The sequence below is a fragment of the Antechinus flavipes genome, chromosome 3 (genome assembly GCF_016432865.1).
Source record: "Antechinus flavipes isolate AdamAnt ecotype Samford, QLD, Australia chromosome 3, AdamAnt_v2, whole genome shotgun sequence".
NCBI classification, from domain to species: Eukaryota; Metazoa; Chordata; class Mammalia; order Dasyuromorphia; family Dasyuridae; genus Antechinus; species Antechinus flavipes.
In genome coordinates, this window is record NC_067400.1 from 249278952 (window position 1) to 249299448 (window position 20497).

Below are 20497 nucleotides of genomic sequence, written 5' to 3' on the forward strand. Positions count from 1 at the left end.
TATTTAATATGCTTTTTAACATTCAGTACTTAATGGATATCATTTAAAATGTCTTGGCACTTAGTAGGCAATAGAAATAGAAATATGGAAATAGAAAGATAAAACATTGCTCCAAGCGTTATTATGAAAATTTGTCTAATCTTTCTTTTGAGGATGTTTAGTGTGATATTTACAAATCCTTTTGAAATGATCTTTTGGTAACTATTACCATCTTAGTCACTGTGGTACAATGTGGTTCAGCCTAAACCATGGGATACCTGCAGCAAACCCTACAACTTTCCCCTGGCATTCTTTACCATTTTCCCCCCATGCCACCACCTTTGTTTAAACTGATTTCTTCATCACCCTCATCACATTCTTTAAGAGAAGATAATAAGGTTTTTTTTTTCCTTTCTCTCTTGCCCTGCTCTTTGAAAGTAGCTGCTGTAATTCGAAACTATGTTCAAAAAGTTATCAAGCTGTGTATCCCTTTGAACCAGCAGTGTTACTATTGGGCTTATATCCCAAAGAAATCTTAAAGGAGGGGAAGGGATCCACATGTGCAAAAATGTTTGTGGCAGCTCTTTTTGTAGTGGCAAGAAACTGGAAACTGAATGGATGCCCATCAATTGAAGAATGGCTGAATAAGTTATGGTATATGAATGTTATGGAATATTATCGTTTTGTAAGCAATGACCAGAAGGATGATTTCAAAGAGGCCTAGAGTGACTTACATGAACTGATGCTAAATGAAATGAGCAGAACGAGGAGATTGTTGTACACAGCAACATCAATATTATACGATGACCTTGACAGTTCCAATTGTTCAGTGATGAAGAGAGAGCCATCTACACCCAGAGAGAGGACTGTGGGAACTGAGTGTGGACCACAACATAGCATTTTCACTCTTTCTGTTGTTGTTTGCTTTCATTTTTGTTTTCTTTCTCAGTTTTTTTTTCCTTCTTGATCCAATTTTTCTTGTGCTGCAAGAAAACTGTATAAAAGAAGATAAAACTATACACGCACACACACACAGACACACAGGATTTAACATACATTTTAACATATTTAACATGTATTGGACTACCTGCCATCTGGGGGTGGGGTGGGGGGAAAGAGGAGAAAATTTGGAACAGAAGGTTTTGCAAGAGTCAGTATTGAAAAATTACCCATGCATATGCTTTGTAAATAAAAAGCTATAATAAAAAAAATTTTTTTAAAGTAACTGCTATATAGTATAGAAATTCTAAACTATTTTCAGTAGAGATATAATAACATTACATGAGAAATTTAAAAGTGAATCTTATATGCTATAAGACATTTGTTGTTATTTTTATTAGAACTCTTCTTCATAATTAACCTATTTCTTTCAAGTCTTGACCTGATTATTATTTCATTCCCCATTGAGTTTCAGACTCAGTGTTTCCTTTACTATTTGGAAATCTCAATATTTGGTTTAGAAATTCCTCATTCTTTGTTATCCTCAGTCCATCTTCTCACTTCTTATTGGTCTAAGTAAAGCAAATCCCCATAATGGCAGGCTCTGTCCTTGATGACAAAATTGTCTTTTTTCCTAGTTTCCCCAGATTGCCATCAGCCAAGGAACTACAAAGCTAGGACTTAATGATTTCCTTCAAAATTAGTGGATGTAACTATTAATAAGATATCAAGTCCTTGTAGTGACAGAGTTCTTGATGAATATTAATTCCAGTACCAATGTCAGAAACTGATCTGAAATTTAGTAGATTGTACCTGTGTCAATTCTAACTAAATAGTTAACTGATGGCTGTTCTTACTTAAAACATTTTAATTGATCCTGAAAATACATCAGGGCAATATGTGTTTAGCCTAGTAAAATCAAACAACATTTATTTTCTACAGAATGATAGAAGATACACCTCTTCTAACTTATGGCAATATCAGAGATATTAGACACAAAATTATAGGACTTGATTTCTAGATTTTGCAAGGTTCTTTAGATACTGTTCTTTAGAGGTAATTTATTTCATTAATATAATAAATACAGAATTCTATAAACAAATTTCTATTATTGTGAAGGAAAACCTTTAATAGAATCTTATAACATGAAGATTTTTGTTCAAGATATTTGTAAATATAACTAGTTATAAATTATAGGGCATTTGTCACCTTGTTACAACTTAAATGAGGAAATTTATAATTCCTGATTTGTAAAAATATAAATTGTTTCTTTAATTTTTTCAGGATTTTGCTATATTGATAAAAATGCTGCAGTCCCTCATTGAAGAAGGTTGTACAGCTTTGATGGACCAACATTGTCGTAGTGCAGCCAAAGCTTTTTCACGGTTGTTAAGTGATTTAGATCCCAATAAATTGAAGGTAAAATTGCCAAGTAACATCATACTTATTGCTAGTAGTACATATTAAATATGATGTTGTATAGTAAGTAAAAATCAAACTTTAAGTTTATAATAGACTTAAGACAAGTATAAGTCCTTATTAAAACTACTGAAAACTAAAATTCAGAGCCATTTTTATCATTCAGCTTAAGTATGATAATTACCATTCTTTATATGAGCTTGTTACACTACTTCAGTTTATTTCAAAAAAATATATACATATATATGTGTATGTGTGTATATATATGTTTATAAATACATACATAATACAATATGTAAATTTTAAAATGTGACAAAATGTTATTGTTACTACTGCTACTTCTAACTTGGACAAATTCTGGTCATGTATCCATACAGAAACAATTAGGCATATTTTGGAGAAAGACTAGTAGAACAGAAAGTATTAAGTCTTTTCAGGTTATCTTTAGGGTTTTTCTAGCTAAACCTAGAACAATAGTTCTGTGATCTTTGTCTCTGTACTTTTAAATAAAATAAAATCTAATTAAATTGGATTCCTGTTCATTTGAAATTTGTGATAATTTGATAGGCATTGTATTCATTTGAAATATGGTGCTGATAATTGGAAAAAGAGCATTAGCTCTAACCTAAACTTATTAAAACCTATTCAAAAAAGCATTTCCTGATTAATAGTTGATTGCAAACCATTCTTATTCACTAGATATCTTTAAGGGATAGGTGCTAGACAAGGTAAGGTACTTCATGTTTCAGTATGTACTTGAAAAATCATAGTATTTTATGTTTTTAAAAAAGCATAATTGGTCTTGCTCACATTTAGGACAAATTACTAAGGTAAGTGGATAAGAGTTCATTTGAAAGAAGCAATGTGAAGAGTATAAGAGAAGAATTAGATTCTAGTATTGGCTTTGTTTGTACATAGTCTTTTGATATTAGTCAGGTAACTACCCAAGCCTCTGCACCTGTTTTTTTTTTTTTTTAAGATCAGTGAGATTTACCTAAATGATTGTTTGCAGCTCTAAAATTTGGTAATTCAATTCTATTTTTTAAATCTTTTTTTATTGACAGCAACTGAACCTTGCCCTTATTAATTATGTCCTAGTAATCTATGGTTATGCCATCTCTCTCCTTGGAATAGGAATGCCTGAGGTAAGTTTTAGGAGAGTTCTAAATGAATTAAAATTTTGACTTTATTAGGAGATGTATACCTACATGTAGAGGAACATTTTTTTCCATGTAAAAGGCATCTTATGATTTTCCTTTTTTTTTTTTTCTTTAGCAGATTTCCTTTGTTTCCTTATTAAAATTGGAGGTGGAGGTGGGGAAAGATTCTGTGACTAGAGATGTCTTTTTTAATCTTTTTTTTAAAACAACAAGAAGAACAAAATCTATGTTAGAATCTTTTACTAAATGTTAATTATATTAATCAGAAATTATTTATTTGGCACTTCTGTGTAATAGGCACTGGGAATACAAATAATTCAGTAATCCCTATAAGGTACTTTATATCCTAATGAGGAAAGTGTACATATATAAATATATATTTTAAAAAATTCTTCAACTAGCTAATGGCAACAAAACATCTAAAATTAAACCTTCATGTAGCATAATACATATATGAGTGGATCAGTGGCGGTGTTTTGTGTGTGTACATCACAATTCTATAAAGTACATTCTTGCTACTTTAATTTATCTATCCCTTGAATAGTTTTTCTTGGCCCTTGTAGAAGCCAAAATCCTTTTGCTTTCCCAATTTTTTTCCTTTTTTGTGTTTATGTGATCATCATTTTTGTTATTATTAAAGGAATTATCAGAGGCTGAATATCAATTTAAGAGAATTATTGAGCAATACCCCAATGAAGGAGTTGATTGTTTAGCCTATTTTGGAATTGGAAAAGTATATTTGAAAAAAAATAGGTGAGTATAATAACATTTTTGAGTTTTGAGCTGATAACTATCATGTTTGAGTAGCCAGTTATGCAGTATTCCCAGTGTATATAAGGATTAAACATTACATATAATAATGATTCCCTTTTTAGGAAACTTATAATGTTAATATCCATAAACCACCAATAATAGCAAATTACTTTAAGGATTTTCCTTTCATTACCACTTTTGATATTTTCCCTCTTCCCATAGGCTTCTCTGATTCTTGCCCATTTGGACTCCATACAGAACTTTATTTTGTAGCTTTCTAATAGTCATATTGCTATAATAGAGTATTTTGTTAATTTCCTACCCCACACATTGCTGTAAACTCCTTAAGAAAAGAAATGGAAAGGCATTTGGGGGTATTGTTGGAGTTCTGGACAAGAATTTAGTAGGAAAGAGAAAAAAATTCAACCCTTTTTCCTAGAGAGGGGTAGGAAACCCAAATTTCTGTCTTCTTTATGTTGAACCTTCAAAAATTAAATAAGATTTATAACTGAAGTTATAAACTTTAGAGTGTGTTTTCCTAGTTATTGCTTCTCCTCCAAATGACTTGACTTGATTTTACCTCTCTTTTTTAGTTCATCTGTAATTCCCTTCTCTGGGGCTCAGTTTTCTCATTTGCAAAATGAAGGAACTGTACTAAACCGTTAGTCTTTAGGGTTCTTTCCCAGTCCAGATCCTTAAAATGAAAGCTTGTAACCTCACTGCAAAAGCAACAAGTATATACAGGAAATAATTAGTGAACACTTTAGTGCTCAACTATGTATTACTTACTATAGTAAAATAGTTTAGAGAAAAGTATGAATAAATTGGAATATAAGAGAAGGCTATATTGTGCCATTTTTAATGGCCACGTTCTTCATTCTTACTTTAGATTTTCAGATGCACTTGGTCATTTTCAAAAATCTAAAACTATGATTAAACTTATTCCTGGAGTGTTGACTTGGCCTACAACTAATGTGATTATTGAAGAGTCTCAAGCTGAGAAATTGCAGGTAAATCTTTCTTTATAATGACTTTTATTTCATAAGAAATTAAATGATCTGATCACACTACTTCATCAGTCTGACTATTATTGAATATCTTTCCTATGTAAGAGAGTAGAGAGATAGTGGGGTTCTATTTTTTTTCCTACTTCTCATCCTCTCCTTTTCCCTCTCTCCACTCTCCCTCATCCCACTGCTGTATTAAATAATATACAGTTTATACTCAGCAAATAACAATAACAAAGCTTTTTTTTTTTTTTTTTATCACCCATGAGTTGATCTTGGAGCTAAGGCTCCAAGCACATTCTGCATGTTAGGCACACTGATATACTGGTTGTTCATCATAGTTGTTCTAGCTTTTGATGTGTTTTTGAAGCCTTAACATTTCCAGAGTGAATTTGATGATAGATATATAGATATAGATATAGATATAGATACCTATATCTATATATATATATCTCTGAGTTGATGATATATGTGAGAGACAAACTAGAATTAAGTTTCCACAGAGCAGTTAAAACTCAGTTCCTCAGAAACTATGAGCAGTCAATGAGAAATACTGAAAAGCTGAGTTTCCAAAGAAAGTTCTAAGGCTCAAGGTAATGTAAGATGATAAGTATCTATCCCTGACCAATGAGCTTTCAGGAGAAGAGACTCACTTGGCTTCAAACTTTTTGTGTCTTTCCAGACTGTGCTTTCCCAGCCAAACAATTAATCTGTGCTTAATCTGTGCATAGTTTGCAGGATTCCAGACCATTCTGACCTGACACTGAACCCCCATTAGAATCTGCCCACAGGCCGGCTGAGACTGAGAAATTTTGGGAACAGATGTGCTGGGAATGGATGGGAATGGATTTGTAGGATTGATGATGATAATCAGGCTGGAGAGGAGGAGAGACCATTTGTCTGAGAATGTTAAAGTTTCTCCTTGAACCCAAAATTTACATAGTCCCTTCATACCCTGACTTATTTATTTACTTTTTGTTTTCCTTTTGTTTCCTTAGCAATTTTGTGATTAGAAAATATATATGAGTAATAAAAATAAAGACACTTCTTTTTCTTGATTTCTCTTTGCTTTTCATGATCTCTGTGAGAGCTATTGCAGCTGGCCTGTCATTGACATTCCACAATTTATGATAAAGATATCTAGGCCAGAATTAAACTGACCAGTTCAAGGTCTAGGAAAAGGTTTTTCTTTATTGTACTTGCTTAATAAGCTTCTTGCATATAAGCTAACACACCCCAAATAGAATTAGAACTTCATTAACAGAACATAGGTGTACCTCTAAAGGGAGCTGACCAGTCCATTCTTTGGGGAAGAGAACTGCAATGAACTACCAGCATAAAGCTTGTCTGCTTCTGTACCTAATGCTCCTCCTTCCCATCAGAGAGGTGGAGCATACTTCTGGCCAGAAATGTCCAGTTCCTCTGGACTTTCTCTCTCAGTCAGTTACCTGACTTTCAGAGTCAACTTAGTTGTAATATATACCTTTAAGTTTTAAAAATATGGATGTCATCAATATTTTCCCATCCTGGTTCTGAAAAGTTTGTTGATAGGTGAAGTTACATTTTGGGTTGTTGATAGATATTTTTACCAGTAGAATATATGTTCCCTCAAGTGGAGAGTTCACTTTTGCCTTTGTCCACTTCATCTAGTGCAATATCTGATATGTAAGAGACAATTAATCCTGGTTGAGACATGCTGAAATGAATAGATGATACATTTAAAGTGATTAAGTAGTAATTAATTTTTACCAAAGTTAAAGATCAAATATAAGAACTAGAAGAAAGTAAAAAATTATAGCAGAAACTCAACCTAGAATTAAGAGGCAAAATGGAGAAAACAGCAACAAACTTCTTTCAGTGGAAAATAGAATTGTACAAGAGTTCATAGCAACTATAAGTACAGATTTGAAAAATCAACTGAATTATCTAGAGAATTGAAAAATATACAGGACATAAAAGCATTATCTATGGGATAACTGAAAGATCACAAAGCAACAGCCTCAGGATTCAATGTCCCTGGAAGTATAGGAAAAAACCCAGAATATACAGTAACTAACTGGATCTTGAATCTTAAATATTTTAAAAAATCATTTTGAAACTAGAAGACAAAAGTATTAGATACAGAGAAAAGCGTTTTTGGGTTTTTTTTGGTAGTTTTCAATACTTTTTTTTTATTATTATAGCTTTTTATTTACAAGATATATGCATAGATAATTTTTCAGCATTGACAATTGCAAAACCTTTTGTTTCAATTTTTTCCCTCCTTCCTCCCCTCCCCTCCTCTCCCCCAGATGGCAGGTGGACCAATACATGTTAAATATGTTAAAGTATATGTTAAATACAATATAGGTATACATGTCCGTATAGTTATTTTGCTGCACAAGAAGAAACGGACTTTGAAATAATGTACAATTAACCTGTGAAGGAAATCAAAAATGCAGGTGGACAAAAATAGAGGGATTGGGAATGCTATGTAGTGGTTCACACTCATTTCCCAGAGTTCTTTTGCTGGGTGGCTCAATTAATTATTGAACAAATGGAACTGATTTGGTTCATCTCATTCTTGAAGAGAGCCATGTCCATCAGAATTGATCATCATATCATATTGTTGTTGAAGTATATAATGATCTCCTAGTCCTGCTCATTTCACTCAGCATCAGTTCATGTAAGTCTCTCCAGGCCTCAGAGAAAGGCTTTTAAAAATCCATCAACATATGGAAAAATTATTGAAAACAATTTAAGGTTTGATAGTTAAAAAAAAAAAAAAAAGGATTTTGTGCAATTAAAAAGTAATTCTAAAATGAAAAAGAAACAGATTGGGAAAAACTTTACAGTAAATATCTCAAACATAATGTTGTTTCCCCCCACACACCCTCCTATATTTTAATTTTACACTTACATATAAAGATAGTTTTAAAATTTCCTTTTGGGAAGATTTTGAAATTCAGATTTTTTTCTCCTTCCCTCCCTTCCCAAGACAGCAAGCAATATGATATAGGCTATACAAAATATAGCTCTTACGTAGGAAGTTATAAGACTAATATATACTCCCCAATGCTCAAAAGAATTTAACAGATAATGCTTGAAGGAAAAAATTTAAATTGTTAATACTTTCATGAAAATACTCTCATAAAAAAATTAATAGCTTAATTCCCTAATTCATCAATTAATTCCCTTGGTTCCCTAATCAGAGAAATACAAATAAAGATAATCTTGAATTACCATTAGAATGGCAAAAATAGCAAGGGTTGGAGCTGTTGGAAAAGGAATAGTCTAAGAAATTGTCAGAATTATAAAATAATCCAAATACTTTAGAAAGCAGTATGAGATTTATGCCCAGCCAGACCACTACCAATACTCTATCCCAGAACCACCAAAGAAATAGGAAGAGGACTCATACATATAAAAATATATAATAGCTCTTTTTGTAGGGGCAAAGAATTGGAAATTTAGGGGATACCAGTTATTTGGGGAATGCTAAATAAGTTGGAGTATATGGAGGTAATGGAATACTGTTGTACCATAAGAAATGAAGAAAGGGACATTTCAGAGAAACTTGGGAAAACTTGCATCTATTGATGGAACATGGAATAAGGAGAACCATTTATATGATAACATTTTAAAGAAAAGCAGGTATAAAAAAATTTAAAGTTCTGATCAAATTGTAATTCCACAACTCAAGTGAAAAGATATGCTACCTACCTCCCAACAGAGAGAGAATAGAGTTAGGATGCATAAGATATCTTTTGTATGAATATACATCTTTGACTATATATATTTATTTCAAGGATTGTATTTTTAATTTATTTTTTCTACTGGGAAGAGAAGAGAAGAAGAGAATATAGAAAAATATATTGAAGCCTAACCTTGTTTCTAACTTTTGACCCATGAATTTCATTGCTGGGATTTTTAGAAAAAAAATATAAGGGAAAAGCAGCAATTTTCATGCGTGTACACACACATACACACACACACACACACACACACACACACACACACACAAACTTTATTTCTAGTTAACACAAAAACTGGAAACAGCCTATTGAAACAAAATTTTACTGTGTAATAACATTTTATAAAGTAAGTTCATCTCTTTGTTCATCAGAAGTACAGTCAACAAAACCATACACCTGTCATTTGATACAACTTCATAGTTTTCTCTATTTTTTTTGGGGGGGGGGAGGAATCTTCATTTTCTGCTTAGCTGTCTTTTCCCTTAGTGGTATCAGCCTTTTCTTTTTTCATGTTAGATGATGTTCCTATCTTCCTTACATCTACTTTGATGTACATATTATTAGGAAAAAAGAGGGAGGGAGGGATTAGGTTGTAGAATTTCCAATAAACATAGAAAAGGATATTGAAAAGCATGTTTAGCAGTGTTAGTTTGGTTCTGCTTTGGTAAATTGTGACAGTTTATGTAAGATTATATTCCTTATTTTTAGTATATTTGATTATTTTTTGAACTAAAATCTACTTCTCCATGTCTCCCATTTATTTCACTTTTATAATCTTTAAGCCCTAGCTAATCTAAACCCTTTCCACAAAACTCTCCCTTCCTTTTGTATTCTTAACTTCTTGATGAATTATTTTGACTCTGCACTATACTCTTGCATCCCTTGCTCCCTTTTCCTATTGCCACTCATGCATTGAAGAAATGAATCCCTTTGCATGACTTCTTTTTTGGTGTGTGTGCTTTTCTTTTTTTTTTTTTTAATCTTATACATTATTGTTGGTAACAATGTATTAAAGATTTTTTTGTCCTGAATTTAATGAGCACCAAAAAAGGACATTTCTATATAGAAAATAAATCAGAGTTTGAAAACAATTAATGTATCAAAAAGTTCTCTTATTTACAACTTGTTTAAAAAAATAGGAAAAACTCAACATGTTACTTTCAAAACTGTTCTAGTTGTCTATGTTTTCTTCTGATCACCATGTCTTTTTCTGTGTGTTTAAAAACAATGCAATAACACATTTTTTGTTTCTGTTTTTGAGGGGAGCACCTTTTATCTCTCTTGTATACATCCCAAATTATTTAAAAAAAAAAAAACATAATCCTGGTAAAAAATAAGCAGTTTAACAAAATAAATTGACACATTTGCCTTGTCCAAAAATGTACATCTCATTGTGCACTTTGAGTCCATCATTATCTGTCAGCTGGTGTGGCATCATTTTTCCTTTGGAAGTGGGGTTGATTGCATTCCCTCCCATCCTTTCTACTGTGTTGTCCCAACTATCATAATCTTCTCACATCTTCAGTTTCTCCTTCACTCGGGGTGAAAGAAGACATTCTTATCTCATTTCTTACCAAACCTTAATCACTAAATGAGCATTGCCTCAATCAGACTGAGACTTGTTAAAGACCTTAACAAGGGGTCTTCCCCTGCAGCCAAGGTGATCTCCAGTCATCCTGATCTGTAACTGGCCACTGGACCCAGATGACTCCAGGGGAGAAAGTGAGTGACTTTGCATAGCCCTCCTCACTTAATGTCATGGTCCTCTTTCAAAAAGAAGGATAAACAACGTCTGTCAGTAGGAGTGGGAGCTGCTCCATTGAGAGCAACACTCTTCTCCCTTCCTCCCATTTCCCTTACCTACAAGCACTCTATCCAAAAGAACCCCCAAGATTGCTACAACTCGAAGACATCTTGAAGTTTATGGGCTAGCACCATGCCTTAACCCCAGATCACTCTGGCTTTCATTGATTGACCAACAGTAGGTACCAGGCTAGGTCTCACTTGGTCATTGTTTAGACCCTGATTGGCTTAGAGTGAATATAAATAGCAAGTGTTCGTAGAAATGGAGGCAGACTGTAAAAATGGTTGAAGTTGGGAGATGGAGTATCATGTACAATGGATTGCAAGGAAGTCAGTTATTGCAGGTCTTTGAAAGCAATATATAGGATTTTTTATTTGAGTTAGGGGATAATAGGGAACCATTGGAATACTTTCTCTATTCATTTCCACTTTTTTAGAATCTCTGGCTTCCTTCAAGACAGCTCAGATGTTACCTATTGCAGGATTCCTTTTCTATTCACTTCTGCTACTTGTGCTTTTCTCTCAAGGTTACCTTGAATTTACTGCATATGTCTCTTATTTATGTAGCAATAAGTGCATAAGTACAGATTCTTATTTTTGTCTGTTTTCATCCTCATTAAGATGTAAGTTCTAGAGCAAGGACTGAGTTTGCTTTTTGTTTTTTGTTTTCATTTTTTCCCCCTCATTGTTTAGTATAATTTGCCTTAGATATAGAGAGTATTTTAATAAGTACTTGTTGGTTTGTTTATTGACAACACTTTAAGTAATTGAAACTACTAATGTTTTTTAGATCTTTAACCTAGAAAAAGGTTTTTAAATTATTTTCCCTTTTCATTCCTTCTGCCATGCAATTAGCTGTCTCTCTTTAATCAGGTTTAAAGTCATTTAAAAGTTTTTTGTGTTTATAGTTTTGGCTTAAAATTGATCATTTCTAAGCTAAAATATTTGTTTACAAATTAGTGTTGTTTGGCAAGAGTGATATATCTGATTTTCATTCTGGTTTCAGTTGATATTGGAAAATCATATTGAAGAATGCAAATTTCCACCAGATCCAGATGCAGTTTGTTGTTATCAGAAGTGCAATGGATATTCCAAAATCCAGATATATTTAAATGATCCAGACTTTAAGGTAAAAAAACAAAAAAAAAAATGTTAAAGTGAATTTCAATAATGAAACTTAATTATTGAAAGACATCTAAGTAATATATCCTGGGACCTCTTTTGAAAGAAATATAACTGTCTGCTTCTTTTGGAGTTGGAAATTAATTACTTCCTTTCTTCTCACACTGATGCTTATAATTTTCCCATGGGAATAGGTCTCTAATCCAAATTATTCTATTATAGCACATCTCATAAAAATTCCATTTTCTAATTAGAACTCAGAGGACAAAATGATAGGTTTTATTGTGGCTCATATTTGTATGGGTATATTAACAAATTTAGATGACAATAGTGGGGTCTCTTTTGTAACATATAAGAACAATATAAAATTTCAAAATTTTGGAAGGACCTTACCAGTTATTTAGTAAACTTTGCTTGAACCATTAATATTTTCTCTAACATATATCTTTTTTTAAAACCTTCATGAAAGAGAACTGTAATTTTCTTAGAAAATTTTTTCTAATGATAAATCTTTCAAATATTTGAAAATGATACTTTGTTCTTCTCTGGGTCTTTTCTTCTCAAACTATATATGTCCATAGACATTTCACTAGATCATTATCATTATTTCAATATCATTATCTTGGTCACTTTTTCTATATATCCTATAGCTTGCCAATGTCCTTTCTAAAATGCACTGCCAAAGTAGACATAATATCTGGTGTTTCATATGTAGTCTGATCGTGTCATAATATATTGGACTATTACCTTTCTTATTCTATACATTTCACTTCTATTAACACTTTCCCCAAAAATGCCAAAGAAAAATTTTATTATATAGAAATATTGTGTATATCAGATATTTATTGAAGTAAAAATTAATTCTAATAATTCTAATAATAATCCCTGTATACAAGGAACTTTTAGTTTAATTATCAAGAAACAAACTTCTTTATGATGCCATAATGGAAACATCTAAATAGACTTTTTTAGTTTTTCTCAGTAGATGCATATAATGCCCAATAATATACTTGTTGAAATATGAATTAATATAAATTCTTTTCAATTTTCAATTTCAGGGTTTTATACGAATTAATTGCTGCCAGTTTTGTAGAATAGAATTTCATATTAGCTGTTGGAAAAAATTAAAAACAACAATTTTCAATGATAAAAATGACAAGGTAAGACATATAACTTACATACTTATGTCTTTCTAAAGGAATAAAATTCTGAATTCATTTCTGTTATATACTTTGATTTTTTGTTAACATTTAAAGAATCTCCCATTTGGAAAAGACAAAAGCAAGGGGTCATCCAGCTTGGAGATTCCTTGTGAGTAGTTATATATTATCTCTGAGAAAAGCCTTTCTTCTTTTTGATAATTCAGAGGGTTAGTTTTCTCTTCAGGTATTTGAAAAACAGTTACATTCCCTTAAGTCTTCTCTCATCCACGTTTAAACATCTCTGTCCTATAACATTTCCTCATATGGTATGAACTTGAGGCTCTTCACAATTCTTCCTTCTTTTCTTGTTCCTTTTACAATAGACTTACTTGTATAGAAAATGCCGTCTGCAAAGATCTAAGGAGACTGAATGTAAATCAACACATGCTATATTCACTTCTTTTTTCTGCTTTTTTTTTTTTTTTAATTTCTCCCATGGTTTTTCCCTTTTGCTCTGATTTTTTTCTCCCAACATGATCCACAAAGCAATGTGTGTTAAAAATAAATAAACTTACTACATTTTTTTTAAGTACATACTGAGTACCCAGATCTTTAAGTACTTTTGAAGTTGAGATTTTTTTTATTTTGATTTTTTAATATATAATTACAAATAAGAATTTACTTCAAACTTCATTAACCAACATGAGTTTTAAAACATAGGACTGCAAAAAAATACATTTTGATAAGGATTCTGACTTGTTCTTTGTTTATTTTGGTATAAATATAGGATTTGTATGTTAAAAAAAAAAATCCAGCATATCTTTTCCATTGTATGTTGAAAAAACTCTTTGAACAAGTCATTTAATATCTGCTTGCCTTAGGTCCTTATCTCTAAAATGAGTGAACTAGACCAGATAACCTTCCAGTTCTTCTAGCCCCTGTAACCTTTAAATGTATGATCTTAGCTAAATGTATGGCTTTACCTTTAAAACATTTAAATCTATGATTTTATGAACATTGCAAAAAAGCGAAAAATGAAGTTGTATTTTATACTGATTATCTCAGTATGTTTCCCCTGGTAAAAGACAGTTTTATATACTTGTTATATATTAGCACATGATGTATCTACTTTCTCACACTCACTGTCATTATCTAAAATCTTATAGTCTGTCATCAGTTCTTACATTTCTAATATAGACTTCTCCCTCTAAATTAACTGTTAACCTCCTTAGTGCCATGTCCAATTAATGGCTTTTGTGTCAATACCTACTTGACTTTTTTTTAGTAATAACATTGTTGATCTCTTTCATATCTCTCAGTTTCTTTGACTTTCATACTTTCATGGGTCTCCTATCTTAGGAGACTAACTCCATTTCTCCTTTTCTGGCTTCCTATCTCATTATTTTCTTAAAATAAGATTTCCCCAAGATTTTCTCCTTAGGACTTTTCTTTTTCCTGGTCTACTTGATATCCCAAGTCCAAATCTCTGTTTAGGATCCCTCTTTTGAGTGCCAGATATACATTTCCTATTTTTTACAAAACATCATCTGGAAGTTGCACTAATATTTCAAATTTAACATGTCCAAAAATGAACTTGTTTTCTTTTAAAAACAGTAAAAATCATTATTGATCTTTTAAAAAATATTTTGCTCTTACTTTATAAAACAAATGAACACTATTAATGCCTTATGCTACACTTAGGATCCATTGCCTTTTTCCTAAGAGGAAAAAGGTAGACTTCAGTCCTCTGAATGTATAACTGTTCACTTCATTGATCAGAATTCTTGTTTCTCCATATGATCTTCACTTTGCATTAGTTCACATAAAACCTTGTTTATATGAAAAATATTAGAATCTTAAAAAAAAATTGAGATTAACATAGTTAAGTTTAGAGGTCTAGATGTAGTAATTAAAATATTCAATTTCTCCACTTTCAAAAAAAGAATAAACAGAATTAGATTTGTGTCAGGATTTGTAACAGGATATTTTGATAGGCAAAACAAACATTTTTGATATGTGATGCACGTATGTAAGACTTAATTAATATAAACTTGACTTACTTCAGGAAAATTCTATTCACTATTTCACACTATTTGTTACAGCTGTTTCTGGAGAAACATATAAGTTTTGTTATGCAGTAGTTCAGAGTTAGAATTCAGTTTACTTCTTATTATGCCCAAACTCCCTCCTTTTTTCCCTTAGAAATTACTAGAAGTCTGCAAAGCAGAGGGTGAGGGAACATAAGAGATGGGGGCTTTTCACCCAAGTCACATAGAGCAGAATCTATTTTTTTTAAAGTATTTTCAATTTCAAATACTAACAGCTAGCTGTAGAGAGCAGAAGGTTCCAAAAATAGAGGCTTCATATTTCCCTGAAATGCTGATCTAGTACAACAGATTCCTATATCTGCATAGTCAAATTGAGCTGTTCCAAGATTCAGCCTTTTGAAACTTGTATAAGAAAACTTCCTGCAGTCTACAGTGTGTTAGCCATATTTTGTCATATACTTTTGTATTATGTTCTATAAAATTGGCTATAAAAGATTACAAGCCATCTTTAGATCTCTATTTTCTTGTAGTAAACTTTTATTATGTTTACTTATTTTCTTGAATTTTTAAGTTTTTGAAGTTTTTTGCTCCAGTTTTATGTCCTATTTGTAGTCCAAAAGATATAATTTAAATTCATTTCATTTTGATGTTTTTCCTATTTCCATTGTACAGGATTTTCTCCAAGGAACATGTCTTACTCCTGACTGTAGAGGTATTATTTCTAAGATTGTTATCTTTGGTGCAGCTGGCCATATTAAATGTGAAGTAAGTATTTCTTAAAAGCAAGACCAGAGTAAATTGATAGTACTTACATGTAGCCTCTGCAACTCACTTCTCTATGGATCCTTTCCTTATACTTTGAAGACCAGAAAAAATATATTTAATTCAAAGTAATGCTATATAATGAAATAGCATAGTAATGAAATAACACTAGAGAATTCATCTCTTCCTTGTACTCCCATAATAAATAGCCTCAATTAGAAGAGAGGGATGCATAAGAATTCTGTAGGACATTCTTGTCATCAGGGCACATACTGAGTGGCTATTCACACTGCCATTGCTGCAGAACTGTCATTGTCATCTGTGAGACTTGCTCATGGCCAGAGATCATTTCTCAGCTGCTCCCCACCAGTTCTCACATCTGCTGTTCTTCAATAGATTTCATTGCTTTTGCAGATTCAATCACTTACTGCTTTTTCCACCATATAGTAACAAAAAAGATTGCAATTTTTTCAGGTACTTCTGCAATCCCTGGTAATGCTGTGGTTAATAAATCTCTCTCTTTCAACCAGCACTCTGTCTCCCCCTGGCCCTCAGCTGCACCAAATACACTGAGATGCAGTATTTAGAACTTCCTGATGCTGTCAACACTATCTTCCAAAGGATGCTATGGTGGGCAACATCTCTTCTGCAAGGGAACACACCCTAGCTCTTCTCAGTCTCAACCAGTGATTATGAAGCTCAGCCTGTGTCTGTGAAATGATTCCTTTTGTCCAGCATTCACAGAAGAAAGCAGATGTCTAAGCAAAAATCACTTCTGCTCTTTGATCTCTTAATTATTTGCCTCTGCTGTGTAGAGAGGATAGATTATGATCTGTTGCTGGGAGAAGTGGAGGGAAAAATCACCATCCTTTCCTGCCTGACCTAATTAATCGAACCTTTGTAATTTACATGGAGTAAAGGAACATATTGAAACAACAGTTTCATTCAGCTTTTTTTGTTTGTTTATGGAAATAGTTCTGGAGATAGTTTTCTCAGTCATGACATAATAAGACATGAAGAACTAAAATTATTTATGGCAATATGAGTAGGAAATCCTATAAGAGTGAGTAGTTAAAAGCAGATTTCAAATATAAAACATGATTTCAGCTTATACGTTTGTTACCTTCTTTGAGCAACCAGTATAAGGGGAGAAGAGTTTTAAAGCTGTCAATTAAGAGAACTGATTGAAGAGAATTGTAACCTTCCTAGCACAAACCCCTGCTGAAGAAAGAACATAATATCTCATCTGATGACTATAGTCAAGACACATTTGGAGGCTGAAAGGGCTCTAGTCCTCATTTCCCTTAGTAAGAATGCTTACTAACCACAGCATTCCTAGAATTTTGGAAAGGATATTGTGTGACCCTGAAGTTGTTAGCTGAAGGAGGGCTGAAGGGAAACTGTGATGCTGTCAAGAAGCAGAAAACAAAAACAAGATTTTTAATGAATTAATTTGATGATTTCTTCAGAAGATATCTGTCACTACAGTGGCAGAAGCAGGAGATGAGGTGACTAGGTAAAACAGTAGATAGAGCAATGGGTTTAAAGTTAGCAAGTCCCGAATTCAAATCCAACCATAACATTTACTAACCTTGTAATTCTTGACAAATCACTTAACCTCTGTCAGCCTTATTTTCTTTGCATAGTGAGAATAATAATAGCATCTATCTCACTGTATTGTTCTGTGAATTTAATGAGATAATATTTATAAATGTGCTTAACACAGTACCCGGCAAGTAGGAGGAGCTATACAAATACTTATCTCCTACTTCTTTATCCATATGTGTGCCCTGGCCTAGTGTTCCCAAATAGGTATACCTAAGCATGTTTCTTATGCAAGCCCAACCTTCCCACTGAAACTATGTTTATTTGGGAAAGTGTGCCCAAGATATGGGGGTAGTGGGAAATTTGTTATTTTATTGCTATGCTATATTATCAGTGTTTAGTTTTTACCTAATTTGCTTTCTAGTTCACTTGTAAAAGTAAACACAGTTGTGGAGGTTTATAGATCTTAGTTTAGTGAAGATTCTGATGACTAAAAACCTGGAAAGGCTTTCTGATGTCCCATTAGAGAAGGAGGCTCTTGGGGAGAGAATTCTTGGTGTTTTAAAATTTAAGTTAACCCTTTAGCTCTGTGTTATGATTAATATCTGTTAAAGAATGTGAGTGTTTTTGGTTTTGTGTATTATTCATTATTATAGAGAAAGAAAGGCTTTTTTCTGTTTTTATTCTTATTATCAGCTTTGTTTTCATAACCATTATGTTTTTAACTTCCAACTTTATTCTCTTTAGAAGATAACATCAGCAGGAATAATTTTCCTATAAACTAGAATTTATCCTTAAAGACTTGTCCCTCATAATTGGTAGACTGTTCTTTTATTTTTCATCTAGAGTTCATTGATTGTGATTGTGATTCATTTAATTTTTCAGGGATTTTTTTTTAATTGATTTATCATTACAAGTTTTCTACTGAATATTTTGTGAGCTTTTGAAATATTTACTTTTTTATGACATGTCTCCTACTATTTAAATAACTATATGGATATATAAATAAACTTTTAGACATTATCTTTCCTTTGTTTAAAGTTTGAACATAGGGTCACAAAAGAAAGGTATCCACCAAGACCTGTTATGAAGCAGAAATGTTCTAGGTAAGAATTCTAACGGAATGATCAGTAAATGAGAGATTAGTTTATGCTATTTTAATGATATCTTTCTACATTTCAGAAATGTATAAGAGCTTTTGGTAAATTTCTTAGAATAATTTAACTTCAACAGTAACAACCATATTTTACATGATTGAATATAAATAACCAATATCAAATAGCTTACTGTTTGAGAGAGGGAGGATGGGAGATAAGAAGGGAGAAAAATTTAAAGACTCAAAATTTTAAAGAAATAAATGTTAAAAATTGTCTTTACATGTAATTGAAAAAAATGAAGTAATATTTTTAAAAAGGATCAACCTAGAGATATATATACCTATTGTTTATGCATCAATTAATTTTCATTAACTGGTAATGTTTATTAGCTTAGAGAAATTGAAAATTAAAGAAGAAAAAAAAGTAAAGAGAAAACTTCAAAAAAAAGAAGCACAAAAAATAGCAAAAGAGAGAATGGAAGAGAAAACTAGAGAAAATAACTCATCTAAGCATGGCGACCATAAAGGTATGCAGAAGTTTATGGTATTTGTTTGAAGAATATGTTTATATATCAGATAATTTTAAGTAATTGGGTATATCTTTGGTAATTATATTGCTTTCTAGTTAAGACTTGAGAAGGTGATCACTAAAAATGTACTAATCAATCAACAAGCTTTTAAAAACTGCTTACTTTGTTCCAGGAACTCTGCTGGGTGCTGGGCATACAAATATGAAAAAATGCAACAATAAGGAGCTTAAATTTTAATGGCCAACTGCTGAAATGAATACTTTCTCATTTGAACTTGACAGTCACATTGCAATAGATTTTAGAAACCCTAATTTAGGCCTCAAGTTACACTAGATATGAGTGTTGAAATCAGCAACTCCTGAGTTCAAGTCCTGTTTAATGATGGCCAAGTCATTTAATCTCTTGTGCTCCCGGCAACTATAGGTTTCTTATTTGCATGGATGGAAAGAGCTTCTGTACCAAGAATTTTACACATTGAATGACAAGAAGAATAGCTAACATATAGAGGGAACTTTAAAGTTCATCCATTGCTTTAAATATACATATACATATACATACATATATATACACACTCACATACACACACACCTCATTAATCTTTACAATAAACCTGTGAGACAAAGGCTATTAATTATTATCCCCATTTTATGGTTGAAGAAATGGAGCAGTTAAATGACTTGTCCAATATCACACTGATGTATTTGTCCAAGGCAGTATTTGAACTCATATTGAGATCCTTACCTTAAATCTGATGCTGTAGCCCCTCTGTGCCTTTTTATCACCTACCAAGAAATCATAGTTCAGGACCAAAATAAAGTACCCCTTAGAAGGCATGGGTGGCAGGACCATGATGGGCAACTTAGACAAGAGAGCTTTTTACTAAGTTGAGTCAACCCATCATGTTCTCATTGTACATTCTGGTTGAATATCATTCTTTGATTATATCTAAGAAATTATCAGAGAACAATCTAAGAAGTATTAAGACAACATACTATAAAATAAGAGAGATTGTGTAGAATGAGAAATGGTTTCTATAAGTACTTATTCTATCATGAGTCCTCCCTCTTACAAAAAAACAAAACATTTGAACCAGAATAGCCTTCATAATGACAACAGCTAACAATATATGCAGTATTCTGTACATATTTTTCACCTCATTACACAGAAAAGGGAACTTGAATTGGAAAACAAGAACCATATCACAAAGCATTGAGGATGTTCTTTTTCTGTCTCAGCCTAAGATCCTGAGTGTTCTCTTCACTGGTCTGGAGCACTTTGTGAAATATGACAAAGCCAGAATTCTTTGTTCTTGTCTCTTGTTCAGAAGACCCAGGTCACCCTGTCACCTGATCCTACTTGCAATAAGGCAGAATTCCTGGGCTTCAAACATGATAGAACATAGCTGTCTGCAGCTAGGTGGAAGGAGCAGTCTAATTAGACTAATTAGACTTCAACAAC

The 20497-nt window shown here is 32.3% G+C and overlaps 1 protein-coding gene across 3 annotated transcripts in view; it reads left to right on the forward strand.

Annotated features, from left to right (window-relative positions):
• TTC3 (tetratricopeptide repeat domain 3) overlaps positions 1 to 20497 on the forward strand; it is a 165134-nt gene that overhangs the window by 77861 nt on the left and 66776 nt on the right. For all 3 annotated transcript variants that reach the window (XM_051984857.1, XM_051984856.1, XM_051984858.1), the window contains exons 18-26: positions 2203 to 2337; positions 3402 to 3482; positions 4138 to 4250; positions 5140 to 5260; positions 11801 to 11923; positions 12975 to 13076; positions 15779 to 15871; positions 18455 to 18519; positions 18900 to 19036. In XM_051984857.1, the coding sequence (XP_051840817.1) occupies positions 2203 to 2337; positions 3402 to 3482; positions 4138 to 4250; positions 5140 to 5260; positions 11801 to 11923; positions 12975 to 13076; positions 15779 to 15871; positions 18455 to 18519; positions 18900 to 19036 (970 nt within the window). The remainder of the gene's footprint in view (positions 1 to 2202; positions 2338 to 3401; positions 3483 to 4137; positions 4251 to 5139; positions 5261 to 11800; positions 11924 to 12974; positions 13077 to 15778; positions 15872 to 18454; positions 18520 to 18899; positions 19037 to 20497) is intronic.